Source organism: Ammospiza caudacuta, chromosome 17 (genome assembly GCF_027887145.1).
Source record: "Ammospiza caudacuta isolate bAmmCau1 chromosome 17, bAmmCau1.pri, whole genome shotgun sequence".
NCBI classification, from domain to species: Eukaryota; Metazoa; Chordata; class Aves; order Passeriformes; family Passerellidae; genus Ammospiza; species Ammospiza caudacuta.
The window spans coordinates 13,423,458-13,446,222 of NC_080609.1; the positions used below are offsets into that span (position 1 = coordinate 13,423,458).

Sequence of the window (22,765 nt, forward strand, 5' to 3'; positions counted from 1 at the left end):
CTAGTCCCAATTACATGCATTAAATTGTAACAAGATTTCCCAGGCTGGCACTTTGAACAGTGTGGTTATTGCCTTTGTACATCTCACCAGCACTGGTCAAGCCTCAATGGATTTCACTGATGAAATATGAGAATTTCACAGCTCTGGGGAAAAAAAATCATCCTTGCAGAATGGGCAACATTCAGAGTCTCTTGTGTAAGCTCATATTCAAACAGTAGTTTGCAAAGGGAAGAGCTCATTTTTGTGTTACAGCCAATTGTATAAGCTGGGCTTGATTTGACACTCGGAATTTCCTCAAGTGCAAAGTGATTTACAGCAATGCCAGGCACAAACATCCCTGCATTTCAGGGTCTGCCCTATGTGCTGAGAGAGCAAATTGCCTCCAAACCTGCTTCTGGGACTGCCTCTGCTCTTCCATTGCATCTGAAAGAGAAATCACCAGTTGGAAACTGTGCTTCAGGATGCAGGAAATCTCTGTTAAAGTGCACTGAAGAATTCTGACAAAATACAGCCCACTGCTGTAGATTTCATTGAATGTGTCATTTCAAAGTCACCTACTTCTCACATGAAGTCAATTTTCTGCTGCCCCATCTCTCAATTCACTTGGCTTCAGCCAAATGCTGCTACAAAATCTCCCAGTGCCTCAGGGGCTGATGTACAGCCCAGCTCCTGATTACATCACTGCTGCACTGAGCATTTCTGTACAAAAATAAAGACACTGAAGCCACAGTTTGTCTACCCTGAACTGAGAATCAGTGTGAATGACTGGTGCCTCCCCTGCACGCTGGCCAGAGCACACAGCTGACTGCCTGTGAGGCTCTGAAGCCATCAGCTCCTTGCATGGGGAGAAGGCAGCACAAAGCTCTCCCACCCCAAGGAGCAGGCTGCTCCCTCTGCTCCTGTCCTGGCAGGCAGAATTTATCCAATTCCAGGGGCTGCTCAAAAGAAAAACAGCAAACCCCACAGTTAATTCTCAGAGGGGTGACCCTCTGTGCTATTGCAAATATCCCCCAATTCCCCCTCACTCTCACCCAGAGAATGGTGAATGAAAAGAAAGGGTTTTTAAAACATTTTCCAGAGTCTTCCCACAAGCAAAGCTTCAGAGGCTCTCAGTATTTGAAGTATTAATGGAAGTGTTCCATACAATTCCCTGTGCACACAGCTAAAAATAGCCATGGACACAGCACTAAGGTTTTTGTCTATATTTGCAAGAGCCTCACTTCCCTCTCAGGAACCACAACTTCCCATTAATGCTGACATTTATTTTTTCTTTTAAAAAGAGCTATTAAAACACCAGAAAGTCTTTTAACACTGCAGGGAACATCAATAATAACATTAATACATCAATAACAATCTTTATTGATATTCTGGTGATGGATCATGAACATATTTTTTATAACAACAACGTCAATTTTGCTCTAAGAACTGCTAAAGACACATGATGGCCTTGGCAGATTTGCTCATCACTATCCATCTGTTCTGCTCGTGACAAAAATATAATTTTTGTCCCATTTGTCCCATCTATATCCACAATGACATCAAGCATGTCAAGCTGTAAGAAGCCAAAAGAGTATCTAACCTTGTGTCAGACTTTTTGTTCTGGGCACATTAAAGAGAAGTGAATGGCTTCTCACATTCTCACAGTAAAGACCTGAGAGGATGGAAAAAACCAAAAAAACCCCAAACCACACACCAAAACAGAAACCACATGACCAAAGCAATTCCTGTCTTGGCCTTGGCCACCATGGTTTATAGCATAAAAGGAAATGTCACTAGTGGGTGAAAAAGAGCCTGCAGATACACCACCCAAACTCCCAAATACACCCAAGCAGCTGCCATTAGGCTGAATCCTGCAGGAAACCCCACTGCCTGCTCTCAGGAACATTCCCTGTGGGATTTGTCTCCTCCTGCAGGGACTGGGGGATTTGCAGCCCCTTGCCCAAACTATCACAGGCACTCTCCAAGGAACAAACATCCCCATGACCAAAATATTCCTTTCTAACACAGACAGAAAATGGGTGGGGGGATAATGAGGGCAGGGGAGAAGGGAGAAGAATCCCATTCTGATTACAAAGGAATTCCTATTCCAGTAGTTAAAAAACGAGGACAGACGTGACAATGGAAGCAAACACACAATGGAGCTTTTGTCCCCAAACCACTTGGCTCCCATACAAGGAACAGAGGAACTTGGGTTGGTGGGGACTGGCTGGGGTAGGGGAAGAGAGAGAGGCTGATGTTTGGAAAAAGAAAGCAAAATTGGTTCGTCTGCTTTAAGAAAGGCTGGGAAGACAAAAGCAAAAAAAAAAAAAAAAAGCAGCCTGCTATTGTAGAATCCACCCACTCACTTCTGAAAGGCTCAAAGACCCAGACAGGGATTTACAACGAGCACTTGTAGGCACTGAGTATGAAGCAGAAAACACTCAAATGCCCAGAGGCAGCTGTTGTGGTGCCAGAGAAGCAGCTTTTAGATTGCACAGGGTTATGGTCAGAGCTGTTTTCTTTCAACAAGTTTGTTACTGCTGAGTCAGTCACCGAGCTGGGCACTGCAGACCATAGGAAGGCACCTGCACACTGCAATTTTCAGCTCTAGCCAACCAACCAACCGCTGTATTTTGCTTTTTAACAGTCCCACAGCTTCCTGGAGAAACAGAGCATTCACAGCACACCAATAATCCTACAGCTTTGAAGCCAAAATAACAACAATGATTTATAAAAAAAGCTGGTTCAGTTGACTGCAAGAGGAGGGTGAAGAAAATGCCAGTGCTGAGTGGGGTTGTTTTTTCAAACAGTGTCAAGGCACATTCAGCAGGATCACAGTAATGTAAAGCTGCAAAATTTTGGTGATGATTTAAGAACTATTTTAAAGATAATAAATTCAGTTTAAACCAAGCATATTCCATTTAATAGCTCGCTTATACTAGGGAAGAAAGAGAGTGCTGATGCAGAGGTTTTCTTTAGCCTGAGTTAAAATCAGTTCAGAAAAGATTTATTTTCTCAGAGTCCACTATATCTGGCTTCTATTTATTTACACAAGTCTATATTCAGCAAGGGTTTAAACTAAATGAAGGTATGGGTTTATACATATCATATGCAATTACAAATTAGGCATCACCTAAAACCACCTTTTTCTTTAAAACATTATGTAGTTTTAAATTTTTAAAGGAATTGTACAGCTGCTTATTCCCATATATTGAGGGAATTATACTTCTGCTGAACTTAGAAGTAAGATATGGAAACTTGTTCAAAGTATTGAGGTGTTACTAATTTGTTTAATCCAGAAGCAGCATTTTAAAACCTTTTATGCAGCCAAGTGCTTTTTTTTAGTTACAAGTGAGGCACTTTCTGATCCCCTGGTGATGCAGCCTGCACAATAAAATAACAGCACCCAGATTTTCATGTTGTCAGTGCCACAGGTGCAGGACTGGGATGGAGTTACAGAGTTTGTGTGACACAGGTGGCTGCAGTACTGACAGGGTATCATCCCTGGTGCCTGCAGCAGTTCCAGGTGCCCCAGTGACACCACCCAGGTGACACCAGGGGCATCCAAAAGGATGCAGCTTGGAACTGCAGCACGATGTTGGAGATGACAGCCTCTCAAATGATCCCTTGCATGCCTCTCTGCTTTGTTTCTGTGGGGCTTTTTTATTTTTTTTTGGTATTTCCTGTTTAATCCTCTAAGCCAGGGAATGCAGAGGTAGGCCTGCTACTTTTGGAACACAATTTATTCAACAAATGGGACTTTTTTCCCCCCAGTTTGATACTATTTTATTGCTAACCAGCACAGGAATGAACCTCCCACATGATCCCCATCTGAATCTCCCTCTACAAACAAAATACATGCCTGACCATAGAATTTCCCAGGGAAAAAAACAAACAATCTTAGCAGGCTGCTGATGCAACTATTGCTTACTACACTGGATTCTCTTAGCAGTTGTTTCATGGCAAATTCAAGTTCCCTGTGGCACGAACCATCTTTTTATTCTACAGTGCTTAGAACAGCAAAGCCTGTGTCTACAGATGCTAGGAATAATAGAACAATTAATCCATCCTCTCTCCCCCTGCACATCCTTCCCCCCACCCCCAGTGCTGTAACATGGAAATTGTTTCATTTTTAGCCTAAGGAAGTGAGGTTTATCCCATCATCCTGTGACAGCTTTACTTCATTTCATTTATTCTTTACCTATTTGGCAGTCTCATGATACTTCAGAGACAGATTTCAAAGATATGCAACACCAAGACTCAAACAGGCATCTTATTAGTGGAGACAGATGAGTAGCTAAGGGCTGCAGCACGAGTTTAACTACAGCACTAGACACCAGAGAACCACACAGAGAAGTAGCATGAGGGAACAATCAGAATTTCACAATCCAATTTCTCTAGTTCTCCTTCAGCTGTATTGACTTCCTTTGTAAAAGAGTCTAAAGGAGACCATACAAAGCCCTGTTTCTGTCCTTTAATCCCTCTAACTAAACAATTATAACAATTGTGGTACCAGGCTGTCTGAATCAGTACCTTGCTCCACAGAACAGGGAAGAAAAAGAGTAGGAAAAAAAAATCCTCTCCATTTTGTACATATGAAGGAAAAGGAGTGGATTATGAACAGCTGTCAGAAGCATATCCCATACCAGAAGTGCAGCTATTCTGGCACAAGAGCATGAAGAGCTAACAACAAGAAAGCAGGGAAGAGAGCACATTTTTATGCTCACTGTCATCTTTCAGTTGCTTATCCAAGTTTCACTTGCAAACATCAGGATGAAAAGAAACAGTCAGGGAGCAGCAGCCTGAATGGGTGCAGCATTCACTTCAAAAGAGCTGCATGCAGGAAAAGTTTGCCAGTATCAATATAGTGCAAGCTGGCAGGACTGGAAAGTTACAAATTAAGTGTGCCTTCATCAGTGACCTACTATGAACAGACCTACTGAGCTGCTAAAATATTTTTAGTTCAACCAATTCCTGCCTTTTTTGGTTCCTCTTGCTCTTCCAGTTTATCCAGTCATGTGCACTTTTCCACTCCCTCTTACTGCCATGTAGTTTTTCAAGTTTGGCTCCAATTACCACTTGTTTCTGCTGCTGAAGTGCTCAGATTTACAGCACTCCTACAAACAGCTAACAGGGTGGCTCCATCTTGCACGTAGCAAGCTGTGTTTGAGCTGAAGAGAGATTTATGGTGCAGCACTTGTCTCCTCCCAGGCAGGAGCTGGGTGTACTCACCAGCTGGTACTCGCTGCGGCGGCTGAAGGCTTCCTTGATTCCTGAATCCCTCCAGAGAGCAGCCAGGGCAGGCACGTAGAGCTGGAAGGTGGCAGGCTCGATGGGCATCCCAGCTTTGTTCTCAAAGGCCATCAGGAACATCCCATGCTTCTCATTCTCTGTGTACTGCCAGGGGATCCCCAGCTTGTCCCGTGCATCAACCAGAACCCTGCAGCCCTAAAAAATCATTCAGAGAAAAGACTCGGTGAATAAAGATTAAGGACTTGAAGGTACTTGAAGATTATTTTTTTGACACTGTTCTGGTGAGACTGAACTCAAAAAGAGAGAAGCAAAACCATTGTTTATTGCAACATCTCCAACAGAAGTAAGATAGAGCCTGCTTCTGTAAGCAATTTAGCCACAAAATATTTCCCCAGGTGGAAAAAGTATTAGTGGCAACAGCTAATGGCAACAAGCAGTGCTACCAACAGATAATGAAAGTAAACATCAGTGAGAGCATGAAAAGTGTCTGGGAATTAAGAAAAGTGTCTGGGAACTGGTGTGTGATCATTATAGCTGTAGTTTTAAAAGTAACACCATGCCTGAAACCATATTCTTCCATCTTTTCCCTTGCATTTGAGTTTCTTACACCAAAAAGGACATCCCAGCATTAGGGAGATCAGAAGAGCATCACAGGACTGAAGACATTGCATAGATTCCAAGTACCAGGCTCAGGAAAGCAGATCCAGTTTTCCCTGAGACTCAGCTTAGTTTTTGAACTTGCCACACATTTGCAAGTGTGTGACAGGAAGGCTTTGTTACTCTAATACTGGAAAAGAAATCTACAAGCAAAGCAATCTAGTTCTCAAATTCAATTCAAGATTACTGAGCTGGTTCTTTTCACATTTTTCAGTTTTTACGGAAACCTAATTTCATATTCATGGCAATAAGCCAAACACATGAGGTTAAAGAAATTTGATACTTCAGTCTTGACTCTAACTTCACCTGCAGTAAACAGCTTCCAATGGCCAATATCTATTTCTCAATAGTGAGCCTCATTTCAGTAATGGACAGATCTGCTAATGGTGACTCAGCATCTCAAGGACCACTGAATTCACAAGTAAAATCTCTGGGTTATACTGGATTATTTTCTTGATCTTTGGTTCTAGAGATATGAAAAAAAAAATTTAAAAATCTCCAAAAGTGAAGTTCTGTTTCCACAGCTACTCACAAGAGCCTCCACATTACTGCACCGATCTCTTTTTTTTGCATACTTTAAGCTATCAAGACTGCATGCTATGTTTTATTAACACTTGAACTTTTCTGCTCTTCAGTCCTTTAGCAGCACCACACAACAACAACAACAACAACAAGAGTAACTTCCCAACAGCAACCAAGATTAGAGAGGGAAGTGAGAAGCAACTTAGTGGAGTGTCACAGGAAAGGAAAAGTGAAGTGTCGTGGTTGTCACTAGCCAGCAGTGCTCCTGAAGAGCAGCTTCCCAAAAATGTAAATATTTATTATTCTCTACTGATTGTTACTTCTTCTCATAAAGTAGAGACTGAATCTCCACAATACCATGAAAAGACTAAAATCAAACATATTTACCAACTGATGCTTTAAATTCCAGACATAACTATTTAGTAACTGTCATACAGACTAAAAGCCAACTCTCATTCCCAGTTGCAGAGTTGATCCCTTTATTAACAAAAGTCTTTCAATGGTTATTTGGAGGGCATAGCAAACAGAAGCATGAAAAACTCACTTATAAGGCTCTGTCTCTGAATTGCAGATGCCTCCAGGACATCTCACAGCTTCACACACTTTTGCAGACCATCCCTTGCACACACTCCCAACTTGGCTGCAACTGCAAGGCAGGGTCAGCTCCCCACCATGCCCAGTTAAGGACTTGGGAGATTCTTCCAGAGGATTGTGGTGACTGAGAGCAGCAGGACAGGGTTATTCCTGGCTGTCTGATGCCAGTGCTCAGTGAGAACTGTTGTGTATGAAATGGTTAATCAGCACAGCGTGGGACAGTGATCACCACGTCCCCAAGGGCTACATCCATCCCCTGTGGGTCACCCTGTCCCCTCCCTGCCCTGTCCCCTGCACAGAGCTCCCAGCCCACACAGCTCTGACCTTCCTGGGGCTGGTTTAACCCTTCTCCAGCTCACAGCAACTGCACAGCATCTCAAAGGGGTGCCAGCAGGCCTGCACAACTCCTGCCTGGATCAGAGAGCTCTGGGACCTCAGTCCAAGTGCATTTCCCCACACTGCTGCTCTGACTTCCCCTGCTCCTCCTGGAGACACAGAGGTTCTCAAGAGGCTGTTTGTTGTTAGAGAAAGTTTCATTATTTGTGTAGAGAAAACCACAGAACAGTTTCAATCAAGAGTGTGCAGACTGCTCCAGTCCTGGAATAGTCACTTATCTGCTGCTCATTGGAAATGCAGGTTTGACCCTCCCTGAGGAAAAAAAGGAACTAAAGTTGGGTCCCACAGAGCCTGTGGGAGTGGATTAAGTGTAAGGTCACCCATGGGCAGCACGTGGCATCAGCATTGCTCTGACTGTTCCAGATGTTGCCACCAAGTCACATGCAGAGCCTGATCTGGGACAAAGTGATTCAGTAGTGGGACATCAGCACTGACAAACAGACACACACTGCATGAAGGAAATAAAAATACAGGATAGAAACTAGCAGGAATGCTGTCCTATGCACACCCACAGCATCTCTCCAAATTTTTAGAACACATCTGCTTCAACATGTGTCTCTAAAACACATCAGGAATGAAAGCTTCACATAATGAGCAAAACAATCAATGTTTTTTCCACCCAACTCTTAGCAGTTAAATGTGTGACTCAGCAAAATCCCCAGTAAAGTGAATCTAAACTTAACATTTCTCCATCTCCACAAAACAGTTCCATAAATGCTACAAACAGATGTCAGAAAGATGAGAAGAAACAGAGCAATCACTAAATTTAGATCCTGTGTATTCCTCTTCTCACATCTCAGACTTACTGGTAACACTGTATTTTGCAAGCTCACTGAGCATCTGATAATCCCTGCCTCATTAATCTGCACAGCAAGTCACCATGGAAAGGTTTCCACTTACTGGAAATACAAGAAAGACTTTTCCTACCCCTTTCCTGACAGTTTTTCTGATTTTCTGTGACTATAGAAAATGTCAATTCACTCTTTCATTCACAGGGCTGAACACCATCAACTACCATTCTGTTTTCAAATTTGGGCTACAGAAAAAAATGAAGCAACAAGTTTAGATGGGAAACAAACTTCTGAACACTTCAAGTGATTTAAGGCTTTCGTGCTGCAGTTAAAGCAGCACCCAGAATAAGCATAGATGGAAAGAATTAAAAGTCACAGCTAAGGAGAGTGTCAGGCATTAGAAGATAGAAAACCAGCAGCATAATGGAAGCACCAGCTAGGGAGGAAAAAAATAGGAAATTCTCTGTTCCATTCCTTTCTTAATAATTTTTAATATATTCAAGTCACTGCATAAATCCCTGGCATGCACAAGACCTGAATGGAATCAGGGTAGAAGAAAAAATGGTGTAACAAGAGTGTGATGAGATCTAGCTCATGAAGCAGCACATCTTATACAGAAGGAAGTGCTAACTATAGCAATCCATAGATTTGAAAAGACAGCTAAGGCATAACACACAAGAAATCTAAAAAAATCACAAACCACTTGCAGAAAGGGAATAGACAAAGACTATTTTTCTCCTTCCCCTTGCTAGACAAATATGAGTTATCACACAGCTCAAACTCCAAACCTGACACCCCCAGCCAGCCAAATGCACTTGCACAGGATGTTGGCCAGAAGCACAAATGGACTCCAAGAGCCATGAAGAAGAATAGATGGAAGCAAAGTCCAGAGAGGACTATTCCATTACATTCCAGATGCAAATCCTGGCTCAGGGAGTTTCCTAAACCAAAGGCTGCCAATAACTGGGAGAGCAACCAAAGGATCACATTGCCTGGAGCTCGTACCCCATTTTGGTTGTGGGCTGTTTTTCCAGGTCACACACAAAGGCTGAGCTCCTCAGCCTGACACAGCACAGCTGTCTGGAGCACGTTTGCTGCTCACCAGCAGGAAGGTTTTATGAGCATTTACACAAATGCTCATTACTAGAACTGGCTCAAATGAAGTTTTTCTCCTTTATTTTTGAGAGCATTCTAGCTTTGAAAAAAAATCCAGGTTTTCTTGTATTTTTCAATAATATTTAAATGAATTTGTGGGAATTATTAGAAAGGTTATCATGAGCTAATTTGAAGCCAGAGATGTTTGCAGTATTTAAAGAGCAGCATGATTTAAGCACATCTTACATCTGTAGTTACACTGCTACATAAAACACAACACTCACTTTTTAAATTATTCATATGCTCCAGTACTTGAAGGATTCATTATCCCTAAAACCTCACACCTTTCACCAGATGGACCAACTCAGAGGCCAAGTGAACACCCCTCAGTAAAGCACCAAACATAAAATTGGCACAACAGGTTGGGGAGCACTTGCTCATAGGCAAGGCCAGATTCTTCCATGCAGTCAAGTGATCAAAATCCTGATTCAGGGTCTAGAGAGAACCTGCAAGTAGAGAGTTTGTTACAAATAGAAGAGTTTCTTACAGCGCATCTTCTCAAATAATTTTAGAGAATTACTACTGAGTAAGAGAGCACAGACAACAGAGTAACTGTTACACATGAGATACTACAGCAGCTACTTTTTACTATTTACCATTAATACACTGCTCAACCTCACAGCAATGCCCAAGATCTCCATCATCTACATATCAGTTATGGACTTTACTGTCCTGAGAGAGGTGCTGAGCCCTCCCTGGGGGCTCCAGGTCACAGCCAGCAGGCACTGCTGTCTTCTCCTAGGGCTGCAAACCAGCAGGAACACTGCAGGCACAGGCAGAGCCCAGCCTGTTTCCTACGAGTGTTTTTCCTCTCTGCTGTTGACAAGGAACTGGCAGAAGTCTGGGGATCTCATCTCACAGAGACCAATCTATATCAGAGCTGCTGCCAACAGGATTGCTCCCACCTCAGCCCACAGATATTCTGTGGAGCCAGAGGAACAATACAAGGTGATGAGGAACACAGGTCCAGCTGCACAGTTTTTAAAAATAAAGTTGTCAGTGTTAGCAAATATAATCATATGCACTGTTTGTAAATTGCTGTCTGAGCACTGCAGAGAAGTGACCTACTACAAACAGAGTGTCAGCAAGACAATCAGATTTTTACAGCACACTATCATAAAAGCATTAACAGAGTTTTTCTTTGATCTCTGTCCTTGAAGCATTATGCCAAGCAGGAGTAGAGAACCCAATGTCATTCAGGAAAAGGTTTCACATTACAGAACAGCCAAAAAATGAGGTACCATCAAAAGGAGCATCTTTCCTGGCAGTGGAGTTCCACCCTTTTCTGTTTGATAGGTTTGTCATTTGCCTGAGCCCACAATCCAGTGAGCAAACATCACCAAGAACCTGGCTACTCACACAAAAAAGTGATTTCCACTGGCTGTATTAGTTTGCTGTGAGGTGAGACACACACAAGGGTAGGGGTGGGAGCAGCACCAGTTGGCCCAGTTAGACAACAAGAAGGCTCCCCAGTTCTGCAGTCCTTCACCACTCACATATTCCAGTAGCACCCAGGTGAGAGCAAGGTAAACAGCCGAGGTGACCGACCTTCCAGGCCAGCATACAAATGAAAAATGTAACAAAGGGGAAGTGTCATTTACCTAGTCCACAGGAACACAAATATTAAAAAACATTTGGATTAGCCACTGAGTCTCTGGATTGGGAGCAGCAGTGATGTCTGCTTGTCTGGAAACTCTGAAAAGAGTCCTTGTGTTTGAGTGAGCCCAGCGAAATGACGATAAATGCAGCAGAAGGAAAATACCCACTGCAAACTTTACTTGTAACAGCACAGGGAAGAGATGATGACCTCAGAGATGACGTTCAGGACCTCACAAAAAGTTCTCAGTTAATGCTTTCAGACTTGTATCAGTAGCTTCCTCCTTGCCCTGAGAGCATCCCACCAATACCAGCTCACAGTTAGTTCATGCTTTCAGTACAGGAGACATCCCAGGGGTATCCCTGCCATGCTGCCCTCATGGGTTCAGTACCCAGCACATTCAGTGCCAGGCTGGACCAGCTCCTGACCTTCACTGGGCTGAAAAATCCCAGGCAAAGGCTGGAAACTCATTTGGAAACTCTGCAGCCTCCAAATCCTTGCAGCTTTTTCCTTGTTGCAATTTGCATTGAACTTATTTTTCCAGACAAAATAAACTAGAGCTTGCTCCAAAGTTTTCCTGTAAACATTTATACAGGACAATTTGCTAATTTTTTGTTGCCAATACCGTTTCCAAGTTAATTATAAAACTAAGCAAGTGAATAAGTTGGGAGTAAGCTCCCAAATTTAGTCACTTCAGTGACTAAACTTTTGTCTGCAAGACATCAAAGTATGTGCCTGCAGTCTCCAGGGATAAGTCATGTTCTGCAATACTAATGACTACATCACCAGAGCATTGTGAGCTCCATTTTGGAACTGCTATGAATATTTATCATTTACTACTGACCATTACTCCTCTTCCAGTATCTGCCATGACAAAGAGAGATTGCTGTCTCCCAACCCAACCAAGAGACACCCCAAATGCAAAGGGAGCACCAGAGTTGATGGAATTTATATTTAAGACATAGGAAATACACCAACTGGAAGTTAGTAAGAAATTCATTGATAAAATGAACCTGGAACAACAAGATCAGCAAGATTCATCGGGGTTTTTTGTCTTTTCTATATAAACTAGTGAATATTATTTTTCTTAATAAAATAAGCTCAGAATAAAGATAATCAGAATTAAAACTGTTCTAGTACAGAACTTTAGCACTTCTATATTGAATTTAAAGATTCTACTTTACCACAGCTCCTATGCTCTCCTTGTCATTCCTATGAAAAGAAGCTGTTCCAGCAGAAAGGAGACTGACACAGTCCTGAGACCAACTCCTCCAACAGCTGGATCCCAGCTCTGCAGCAGCAGCTGGAGTGTGACCATCATCACCTCCTAATGGGCTTCCAAACCCATTTGCATGCAAACCCAGGGAAGCTGGAGTCAAGGCAATTTAAAGAGTAACCTGCTGTATTTCCCCTGAGTTTGTAGGCCACTGTAATAAACAGGCTTACATTATAAATGAGTAACTTGGGCACTTGCAAGTGCAGCTCCCAAACAAACTGAGGAATAATCTGTTTCCACGTGCCAGAGTTTCTATCTGTACCTGGCTGCAACTTGAAAGTTGCAAAAGAGTTTTCTTGGTTTGTTTGTTGGTGACAGGAGGTACAACCTTACTTGAGCCACCATAAACACAATTTAGGTACATTCAAGGTACACTGAGTCCCAGCAACAGCCCAGGTTTAGTATTAATTGCAGAAGTCTGAAGTTCTTAAAGCTGCCTTCAGCACAAGCCACTTATTTCACTTAGCTGCCACTCATACTCCTGTCATGGAGCTGTCAAGGAGAAATGCTGTCAGGTATCCCCTCGTGTATTGCAGCTGCACTCAAAAGTCCCAAAGGATTGTTCCTCAAAGATTTTACATGTTCAGAATCTTCCCTTGTTTTTTCCCCACTCAGAGCTCTCAAATGATCACATGTAATTTCCTGTGTAGTCCTTCCCTCTGCAATTCCAGGCTTTTAATTCCTTAGTCAATCACTACACTTCAGGCCACAAACAAGAAGAAAACACTCCTGGATCTACTGAAACCTTGAGCTGCTATTTCCATTCTCAACAGGAAAACTAACATTACCAAAAGAGCTCAACAGATTATACTTCAGGCTTCTAAAAGCTGAACTTTTTCTCTCTTCAGATCAAAATCTCCTAAACAAGCTGGTGCAAGTACCACTCTGGTGCTTGTAGATTGCTGTAATTATTTTCTTATGCAACTAAACCGGGTTTTTTTAAGCAGCATGATATTCACATACTTGAAACAAAAAAAACATTTAGACAAGGAACATCAGAGTTGTGACCCGTTGAGTGTCTGAGCTCTTTAACTTTTATCAAAGGAAGCAAATAAAGTAGCAACACCAACCCATCTGTTTTGGATGGAAGGCACCAGAAAATTCCTGTAGCTACAGTCAAAAAGCATCAAAATAGTCTGTAATGCCACCAAACATTGCTTAGATTTAAAACTTAAGGTACATGACAGTTTTCCAACATAGCCAGGAGTCACCTTAAAATTCAGGCCTGGGCAGGCAGACAGCCCTGTCCTGTGCACTTTCCTTTTCCAGGTGGGTGTGCTGAAGTCCTGAAGCCTGTGTACTCATACCAGAACATTAACACTACTGCTTTTCACTTCAATCATCAAAAAGTTCCAAAAAGTTACTTTGAAACTTAGCCTCGATTAACAAGCAAAACCTGAGTTAACCGATGACTATTTACCTTCAACCAAAGCAAAACTCCTGTATTTGAATACCATCCCACAAATGCCAGAAAAAGCTAGCAAGGCCTGAACCATCACCTGTAGTAAATGGAAAAGTAAATTCTGTATCATAGGTTTATTTTGCTTCAGCATTTTGTTTCTGACTAGGGTTTCCCCAAAATGGGAGATGAGAACCAGAGAGAACAGGGTAAGCAAAGAACTCTGCATTAAGAAGATATCAGAAAGGCAAGAAGGTGAAAACTGAAAATAAAGTGGAAGCTGACACTAATGTCAATTCATACTTAGCACTGTTATTTGCAGAGAGGTTTCACATTGTGTTCTCTGAAGCAGTTTCTTCATTCTCCATAAGCTGTACAGTTGCCTAAACACCACTGCAACAAGCATTTCAGAAATATCCAGCCCTGTTACAAGAGCAGGAATGCTCCTCCTTAAGAGGAGTTTAGTCATGGCTGGGAAATGAAAATTGACCATTTAATCCCAGAGATTTACACTGCATTTCTAACTCAGATCTCAGTGTTGCAGAAGCTTAGGGGGACCATTGTCTGACCATGCTGAGCACTGTGTGGAAAAAGGGCTAAGGTTGCTGCAGCTGTATTGACAATGTCACACAGATTTAAATGCTATTTGATAGGATCATTTCCACTTCACATTGTCCACATATAGTACTAAAATTTCATCTGAGACCTTTTATTGCCAGTTAAACACATGGGGATCTTGGCTTCATTAAGTCTTTGCCAGTGATCATTGAACTTCCTGAAAAAAGTGAAAAGGACCTGTAGTCTAAACACTGGTACAGAAAGAGCAGCAATTGCGTGCACTTGACAATTTACACTGTCAAAGAAGCTAAATAAGCTTACTTTAAACACTGGATGTTTATCCACGTTTAATGCAACAGAGTACTACACAATTATCCCAAAATAAAAGCACTGACAGACAATCTCTGTTTTGAAAGCCATTATTCTGTCCTGATTTCTTCCTGATGATTATGGCAAAATATCAAGGTGTTATCAGGTTTCTCTCAGATGAGCAAAAATGCAAACAAAACATCTACTGCCTTCCCACCAGAAAACTCTTCTAGCTCATGTTTGCTCTTCCTCCTTCCTCCTTCAGAGTGACTATTCCCAAGCCATTCCCCAAAAACATATGGGGGAGTATAAATTGTATTATTGTATACAAGAGCCACCTGTGTTATCTGGAGAAGCAAGAAGGACCCAAAGGAGAACTCCAACCTAACCTTAACACTCCCAATTCACCACCTGCAAGGCCAAAAGGGCAATCAATCTGCTGAACCACATTAACCCACTTTAAAGCTACTTCCAAATTTTATTTTCAGGATTAGAAGAGTTTAAAAGGTTCAACTGACATAGTCCAAGAAGCGCTGTTAACTATCAGAACACCTGACTGCTATCTGGAGGACCAGGATTCTACTCTGAATTCTGCAAATCTACCCAGGAGTGTTTCAAGTGTGTGATTCTGCCTCCCCTACTACAAGGAGGAGACACTTTTCTTTCCAAAGCACACCAAGTTCTACTGCTGAAAGCTCTACACCTTCTGCATACATAAAATATTACATCATTTTACCATAACTGCTACTGCTTAGACAACTTCAAGAGGAACGAGTCTCAGATTTTTCCATTTTCACAAACTGCTTCCCTAAAAGCTTCTCCTACCACTTGAAATTAGCAGCAGCAAAAAATAAATCACTGACAGGACCACAATAAGCATTAAGACCTAGAATAAGACTCCTTATTTCTAGAAATACAGATTTAAAAAATCATAACACTCTCTTTGCTCACACAACTACAATCAGAGAGAAGCTTCTGAATTTCAACTTTCTTGCAGTTAATGGGCTCCAGCCTGAAAATGGACAAAAAAGAGGAAAAGAAAATTAGACAACAATTTTCCTGTTCATTAACAGAAGTGAAAGCCCTTTATGGAATAGCAGCATTCTTAAAAACAAGAGTCATTGTATGCGTGCACTTATTAAGTGCACATAAAGCTTCTATTTAAACACGAACCTGGAAACTCAAAAGTAACTCGTTATCTTTAACTTGCACAGTTCCCTTTCCTTTAACTTTCTATGAAATCTCACAAAGCCTCACAAATCCATGCCCACAAAAGAATGGTGACGGTCCTACAGAAAAATATAGGCAGGAAAGCAGCATTTCTTTAAGGGAAAGATTATGAAGATGAAGAGAGAAACACTCCTGAGTGAGCTTTTTATGTATCTTCTAAAATGTGATTACTTCTACCTGCAGAGGACATCAAGTCTTGTATCCCTGAAAGGAGCAGTATTTGTCAAGGTTGGTTTTCCTTACTTAGGGAAATATTGGTCTGTACACCAAAGGATCTACCAGCAGCTTTTACAGTCTCCAGTCAACAGAGAAAAACACTGCCAGCAGTATAAAACCTGCACACACACTGAAAGAAAACTTTCCTGCAAAGGCACCAAACCAGAGTTACTTCCATTTCAGCTCCAGGTTTGGGAACACCCCACAGTGCCCAACTCTGCGGGCCTACGCTCCGCATTTCTAAAGATGCGCCAAGTAAGTAACAACCACTGGCAGCCATAACATCTGTACCAGGAGTCCTTTCTTGTCCCACCTCCAGGTGCACAGAGTAGGGATAGATACTCCGCAAAAGCAGAGAAATCCCTCCTCATTTCTTCAAACCTTGAAGTTTCTCCAATTCCGACTTCGAGGATGCTCTCATAATGTTTTTTCCAGAAGGCAGGCCACACCTATATCCTCTTTCCTCTGCGTTTCCACAAAGCTTTTCTCAATCCCCTTTGCAGGGAAATTTCCTTGGAGCCTTTTTCACGGAAGCTTTCAGCCGGGAAACGCCGGAACCCGCATTGCCCGGGCCCCCGCAGCCCAGAGGTGCCCGCCCTCCCAAACACCTGCCCCGAGCCCCTCACGGAGCACCGGGAGCCGCGGCGGGGCAGGCGGGGGGCGCAGCCGCCGCCCGGCCGAGCCCTCACATCCCTTCCCGACGGCGCTGCGGGATGTGACGGCCTCCAGCCCCCTCCCCTCGGCCGCCCCTCACCTTGAGGATGTTCTCGTAGATGGTGGCCCGGAACTCCAGCAGCGCCTTCTGGTCGAACTCGCGGCCGTGGATGATCCGCATCTGCTTGAGGAAGGTGGACTTGCCGCTCTCGCCGGCGCCCAGCAGCAGGATCTTGACGAGGCGGCGCACGGCGCGCCGCTCCCGGGCCAGCATCGCGTCGATCTCCCGGCTGCGCCGCCGCGCCTCCCGCTCGGCATCGCGGCTCCGCTCCTTGCCGTCCCTCCGCGGCTGCTCCCCGGCGCGGCCCGCGGCCTCGGCCGGCAGCAGGCAGCGGCTCAGGGTGCGCACCACGCCGGACATGGCGGCGGCGGCCCGGCCGGAGCGCTCACAACGCCGCCGCCGAGACCCCGAGCTCCGCCAGCATCGGGCGGAGGCCGCCGAGACGCTGCGACCGGGAGGAGGAGCAGCCGCAGCCGGGGGCTACGGGCCGGGACCGCCCATTCCTCGCTCCGGCTCGGCCGGGGGAGGGGTGCGGACGGCGGGGCGCGGCCCGCAGGCCCTGCCCGGGGAGGGGGCGCGGCCGCTCCGAGGGGGCTGCGCGGGGCCGGGGGCGGCGGGAGGCGCCCGGAGCCCTCGGCGCGGGGTCGCGGCGGTGCCGCGGCGGGCGGGGGACACGCGGCCCCGGCCCCTTGCCCTGAGCGCTGCCGCCCGCGCGGGGAGGAGCCCGCGCCGCCTTCATTGGGCGGTAGCGCTGTCGCTCAACGCATCCGTTCTCCAATTGGATGAACCGGCATGCGGGGCGGGACCAAACGGGCGACGCGACTCAGGGCGGGCAGTGCCGGGAGGAGGCGGGGACAGGAACGCGAGCACCAATCAGCAGCGAGAGGGCGTGGCCTCGCTGCCGAGGGCGAGGCCTGGGTGGTGGGCGCACCGCCCGTGGCGTGACGTCACGCCAACAACACGGGATATGGAGTGACGTCACGCCGCGTACGGGATGACGTCAGGCGGAGCCGCTGCTGCGGGGCCTGGGCGGGCCCTTGGAGTCCCGAGCCGGCGGTACCGAGGCGCTGTTTGTAACGTGTGGGTCAGAACCCAGCGGGGTTTGATCTCACCAGACAACATGCAGTGACGTAAAAAAGTGTCATCGCTGACGTCATCAGGGAACACACCTCCATAGCACTGCAGTATCCGCAGATCCTTGCTCAGCCAGATTAAATGCACAGGGATTTGTCCCCCCAGCCCCGGCTGCCCCCAGGAGCTGATCCCGGTGGATCTGGCCCAGGCTGAGCCTGCTGCCCTGGGCCTGCCCTGGGTGCTCCATTCCCTGCTGCCATCGGGGTAACTCCTCACAAACACTGCACCGATCCAGGCCCCACTGCTGCCGAGGTGGGGATTAAAGTATCAAAGTACACCTTTGAAAGAAAATCCCCCTCGGTCTCGTGATTAGGTACTGGAGGGAAAAAACCATTTTGGGAAGCAGCTGGTGTGGGATCAGCGAGCAGTGGCTGGGATCTCAGACCTTCTGGCTGCAGAATGAAATCATAAAAGACAGGCACATGTTCTCAGTTCTATGAGATTATTTGTCCTTTCTGCATCACTTCTGTCTGTGCTTACAAGTATTTATGGCATAAACATCTATTCAGTTTAAGTTGTTTATCCTCCCCAGGCCTATTCCAAACACGGGACACAAGAATAGAGAGATGAGGGAAACTACTAGAATGACTGGGATTTCATCAATATTAAGGATGCTGAGTCCCAGGCTGGTTTGAGTTGGAAAGGACCTTAAAGCTCATCTTGTTCCACCCCCTGCCATGGCAGGGACACCTTCCACTATCCCAGATTGCTCCAAGCCTTGTCTAATCTGACCTTGGACACTTCCAGGGCTGGAGTAGCCACAGCTTCTCTGGGAAACCTGTGCCAGGGCCTCCCCACTGTCACAGGGAACAATTTCTTCCTAATATCCAAATTAAATTAATCTCTCTTCAGCTTAAGGCCATTCCCCCTTGTCCTGTCACCACCCCGTCAAAAGTTCCTCTCCAGCCTCCTTATAGGCATTGAGACATCTTAAAAGGTCAGAGTCACAGATTTAAAGTAAAAAAATTACAGAAAACATTTAATGGAGGTGAGGATTAATCCCACTCAGATGTCAACTCTTCCCCCAAGTCCGAGTGTTTTTCTCCCGGGCAAGAAGTGACATTTCAAACTACATTTAGACACTGCAGATTTCAGGAGACCAGCACAAACCTCTTAGTCCTGAGCCGTTCCCTACAGAAGCTTCTTGAACAGCTCCCCTTCCATTGATTTTACCCTTCTTTTGCAGTTTGAGCCTCAGGAGCGGCTCATTCCCCATAAAAAGCTGCTGTAGTTCAGGAGTTGCCCACTGGATGTCATGATTGCCCCGCCAGAGCCCAGCCACAGCGGTGGGATGGAGACAAACAAGCCAACCCGAACCCCCGATCTCTGATTTTCGCAACAGCTGAGCACTCAGGGCTCCCGCTGGCATCCACAGATGTTAAGCTGCCTGGAAATCAGGAGCTGTGCAGGGCCCAGATTGGCGTTTTCTGATGAGCTCGGTTTCTCCTGCCCCTCTGGCTTTGTCTGTGCCCTACTTGAGGTTCTCTTCAGATCTGAGGTGCTGAGGGGTTTTGGCAGAGAGTTCAGTAACTGTGAATCTCACTCCAATGACAGACCTGCTTCATCTGGGAGAGGGAAATTGCAGTACACAATAAACTAATCAAATAAATCAGTTGCCAGACGTCCTTAGTTCTCCATGCATTCATCCATGAAAGCAGATTTCAACAGCTCCCATCGAATTGTCAAAAGGAGAAGGTCCAGCCCTGCCTCCATCCCCCGCAGCCCGGCGGTTCCCCATGGAATCCCTGGAGCAGCACAAAGCTGAATTCTGTTTGCTCCTGCAGCAGCCCAGGGCTCTCAGCCATGTGACAATCCCCATTGACAGCCCTGCAGAGGCTTTGGCATGAGCCTAAGCAGGAGGTGAGAGTGTCCCTGGTGAGAGTCAGGTTTGTTCTCAGCCTCAGAGAATTCCCTTTCCCATTTTCCTTATTACCTGTCCAGCTCCATGCTTCCAGTTTGTCTCCCTTTATGCTTAGGCTGAAATTTAAACAATTTGTATTGATACAGAATAAAATAAAGCAACATCAATTACTTCATTTTTCTATTTTTTACCTTCTCAGTTTTCCTTTTTTTACTTTTTTTAAAAATATATATTTCTACTCTGTTTTCCTCTTTCCCATCTCTGTTTCTTCTTATCACTCCTGTTCTCTTTCTGCTGATTCTGCAGCTGCTTCTGTTCCTTCTTTAATCTCCCACGGAGAGAGGGAAAAGACTAAAAGATGGAAGAGAACAGAGACCTGGAGGATAGAAAGAAAGGGAGATTCAATGAGGGAAGCATTATTTCCATTCCCCCCTTTGGCTATGAAGCAACTGAATTATGAGCAGAAACATGGGGGCTCTTGGGGGAAAGGCTGGGGAATAAACTTTGGGGTTTATCTGCAGAACATCTGCAGATGAAAGCTGGTAAAGTGTGTGGCAGCTGGAGGAGGCAGTGGCTGCTTGTGCATGAAGACCTGACTGCAGATGGGAGTGACTGCAGGAGCCCAGGGGGAAGGAGCTGCTGCCACTCGAGCTGAGGGTGCAGCTGATGGACCCTGCATTAAAAACTGACTGTTTGCCACACCTGGGACATGGCTGCTGTCCCCTGAGTGCCACCAGACACCAGAAGAGCATTTTGCTCTGTGAAACAGAACCAAATAATCCACAAGGAGGATCTGCTCCTGCTGCAGTAGCAGCACCTTGCAGCAATGCCAGAGCTACTGTAAATGCAATCAAAACTGCAGAGTTTAGGCACAAAAGTGAAGATCTGAACAGGATGGCAAGGAAAGGTGTGCAGTGGTGGAATCACCCAAAGTGATAAATCACCCACCCCGTGCTGGTGGGCAAACTGAGTCAGAGTATTGAACTGTTGCTCCCACAGGGCAGGTGCACTCCTGCCTTAGCCTGGGTGATTTGAAGATATCTGGGCCCTTGAATTGCTCATTGTGCATTCAGGCAGCAAAGCCTGTAGTTCTGAAGAGCATTTATGATCTAAACTCCTTTTGCTGCTTCTCTGTTGAGACTGTGACTCTCTTTTGCCTGAGGAGGTGCTGGAGTTTATGTGCACTTCAAGCCTTACCTAAGCTGGTAGTTTTGTCGTGTTAAAAGTGCCATGTTCTGCTTATTGCATTCTCCAGGTTTTATATGGCTTTTTCAATGGCCTTCTCTCTGCACACTCCCCATGGCAGAATGAAAAAGTGCAGAGAGGCAAAGGGAATAACATTCTCCTGCACAGGAATGAGCAAGAGCAGTTCAAACAGATCAACCATTTTCTAGCAACATCATTAAGTATAGAGGAACCTTCTGGTACTAAAGTATTAGTTTTTTGCTGTAGGTATTGAACCTTTGGCTGGTTGTTATCTGCAAGACTTTATGATCCCTATTCTATTCTCTTTCTGAGAGATCCCAATTTTTTAAAGTGCTTGCAGTCTTAACACTTGTGCAGCCAAAGAAAACTGAAGTAGTTTGGCATCTCTCAAGAAAAAATCCACTTATTAGGGAATTTGTATCTCAGTATTTGCCTTGTCCCTTTTAATGCCACTGGAAGGGCTGAGAGAATGCAGTTTGTTCAGCCTAGAGAAAAGGTTGAAGGGAGACCTTATCTATCCCAGTATTTAAAGGGTGGCTACAAAGAAGATGGAGTCTCCCTCTTTACCAGGAGTCACATGGAAAGGACAGGGGGAGTGGGTACAAGTTATTCATGGGGAGATTCTGACTGGACATGAGAGGAAAATTTTTCACTGTGAGAACAATCTGTCATTGGAATAATCTCCTCAGAGAAGTGGTGGATTCCACAGTATTGGACACTTTTATGGTTCAGCTGGGTGAACCTTAAAAGAGTACTGGGACATCTTGTCCAGACTAATCTTTTTGCCAAGAAAAGCTTGACTGAATGATCCTTGAGATCCCTTCCAACCTGGGGAGGAACTCTATGATTTCTGTGTATTCTGATTTTTAATTGTGTTTTCTTTCCCCCTTGATAGCTCTGAATACAGAGGCTGCAGAACCTTTGGTTCATAGTGTTTGTGAGTTCTCTTGCAGTGGATTCTCTTGCAGTGGCCCAGCCCAGCTGCCACCAAGCAGTCAAAACTCCAAATTATGTCAAAGCAATTACTCCTGCTTCTCTTATTAAATTGGTAGCCACTATTTTTCTTTTCCATGTGGTATTTTCATCTTCTGTCCCACAGAAGACACATTACTCATATACATAAAATATGTGAGTCGTGACACTTCATGGAGTTAATTTTCACTATTTTCAGACTGCTTGACAGCAGCCTGTTCTCCTTCATTAAACACCAGCCAGTGAGTGGATTAGTTTACTTTCAAAACACAAAACCTCATATTAATCCACAAACAATTAATTATTGAGAGAAGACAAGCATATTTTGAACCCAGCATGTGACTTTCCTACTTATTTCATGCAACGAGGCATGATCTGTGTAATTCCAGGCATGTTCTGCCAAGCATCCTGAAGTTCTTAGTGAAGATTGGATATTTGGAAAAAATCCTTTCCTGTGAGGCCCTGGCACAGTTTCCCAGAGAAGCTGTGGCTGCCCCATCCCTGGAAGTGTTCCAGGCCAGGCTGGGCAGGGCTTGGAGCAACCTGGGATAGGGAAAGGTGTTCCTGCCATGGCAGGGAGTTGGAACCAAATGGTGTTTTAGGTCCCTTCCAACCCAAACCCTTCTGGCTTTCTGTAACGTTACTGTGATTACCCCTCAGGATGATAAACCTTGGTTCTGAGAGTGAAGAAAGATCAGAAGTTGAGGTTCTGCTCCAAGATGCTTCCTCAGAGGGCACAGAACCTGGGGCTGTGGGACCTGAGTGGGGCTTTCTGAAGTTCTGAGTTCAAAATCTGGGGACACATTCCTGCAGCAAAAGGGACAGAACAGGCTTGTGCTGGCTCGAGTGCTCTTGGGGTCCAGAAAAACTTGGCATTGCAGAAACAAGTTAAAAGCAGACCTAAGTCCTGAAAGCATTTGGACTCTGATTTTGAGTACAAAAGGC

The 22,765-nt window shown here is 45.0% G+C and overlaps 1 protein-coding gene across 1 annotated transcript in view; it reads right to left on the minus strand.

The window, feature by feature from the left end:
• GNA12 (G protein subunit alpha 12) overlaps positions 1 to 17,033 on the minus strand; it is a 40,098-nt gene extending 23,065 nt beyond the window's left edge. The window contains exons 1-2 of the mRNA XM_058815667.1: positions 16,687 to 17,033; positions 5,212 to 5,427 (exon numbers count right to left, since the gene is read on the minus strand). Coding sequence (XP_058671650.1) covers positions 5,212 to 5,427; positions 16,687 to 17,007 — 537 coding nt within the window. The 5' untranslated portion in view covers positions 17,008 to 17,033. The remainder of the gene's footprint in view (positions 1 to 5,211; positions 5,428 to 16,686) is intronic.
• Between the last annotated feature and the right edge of the window lie 5,732 nt (positions 17,034 to 22,765).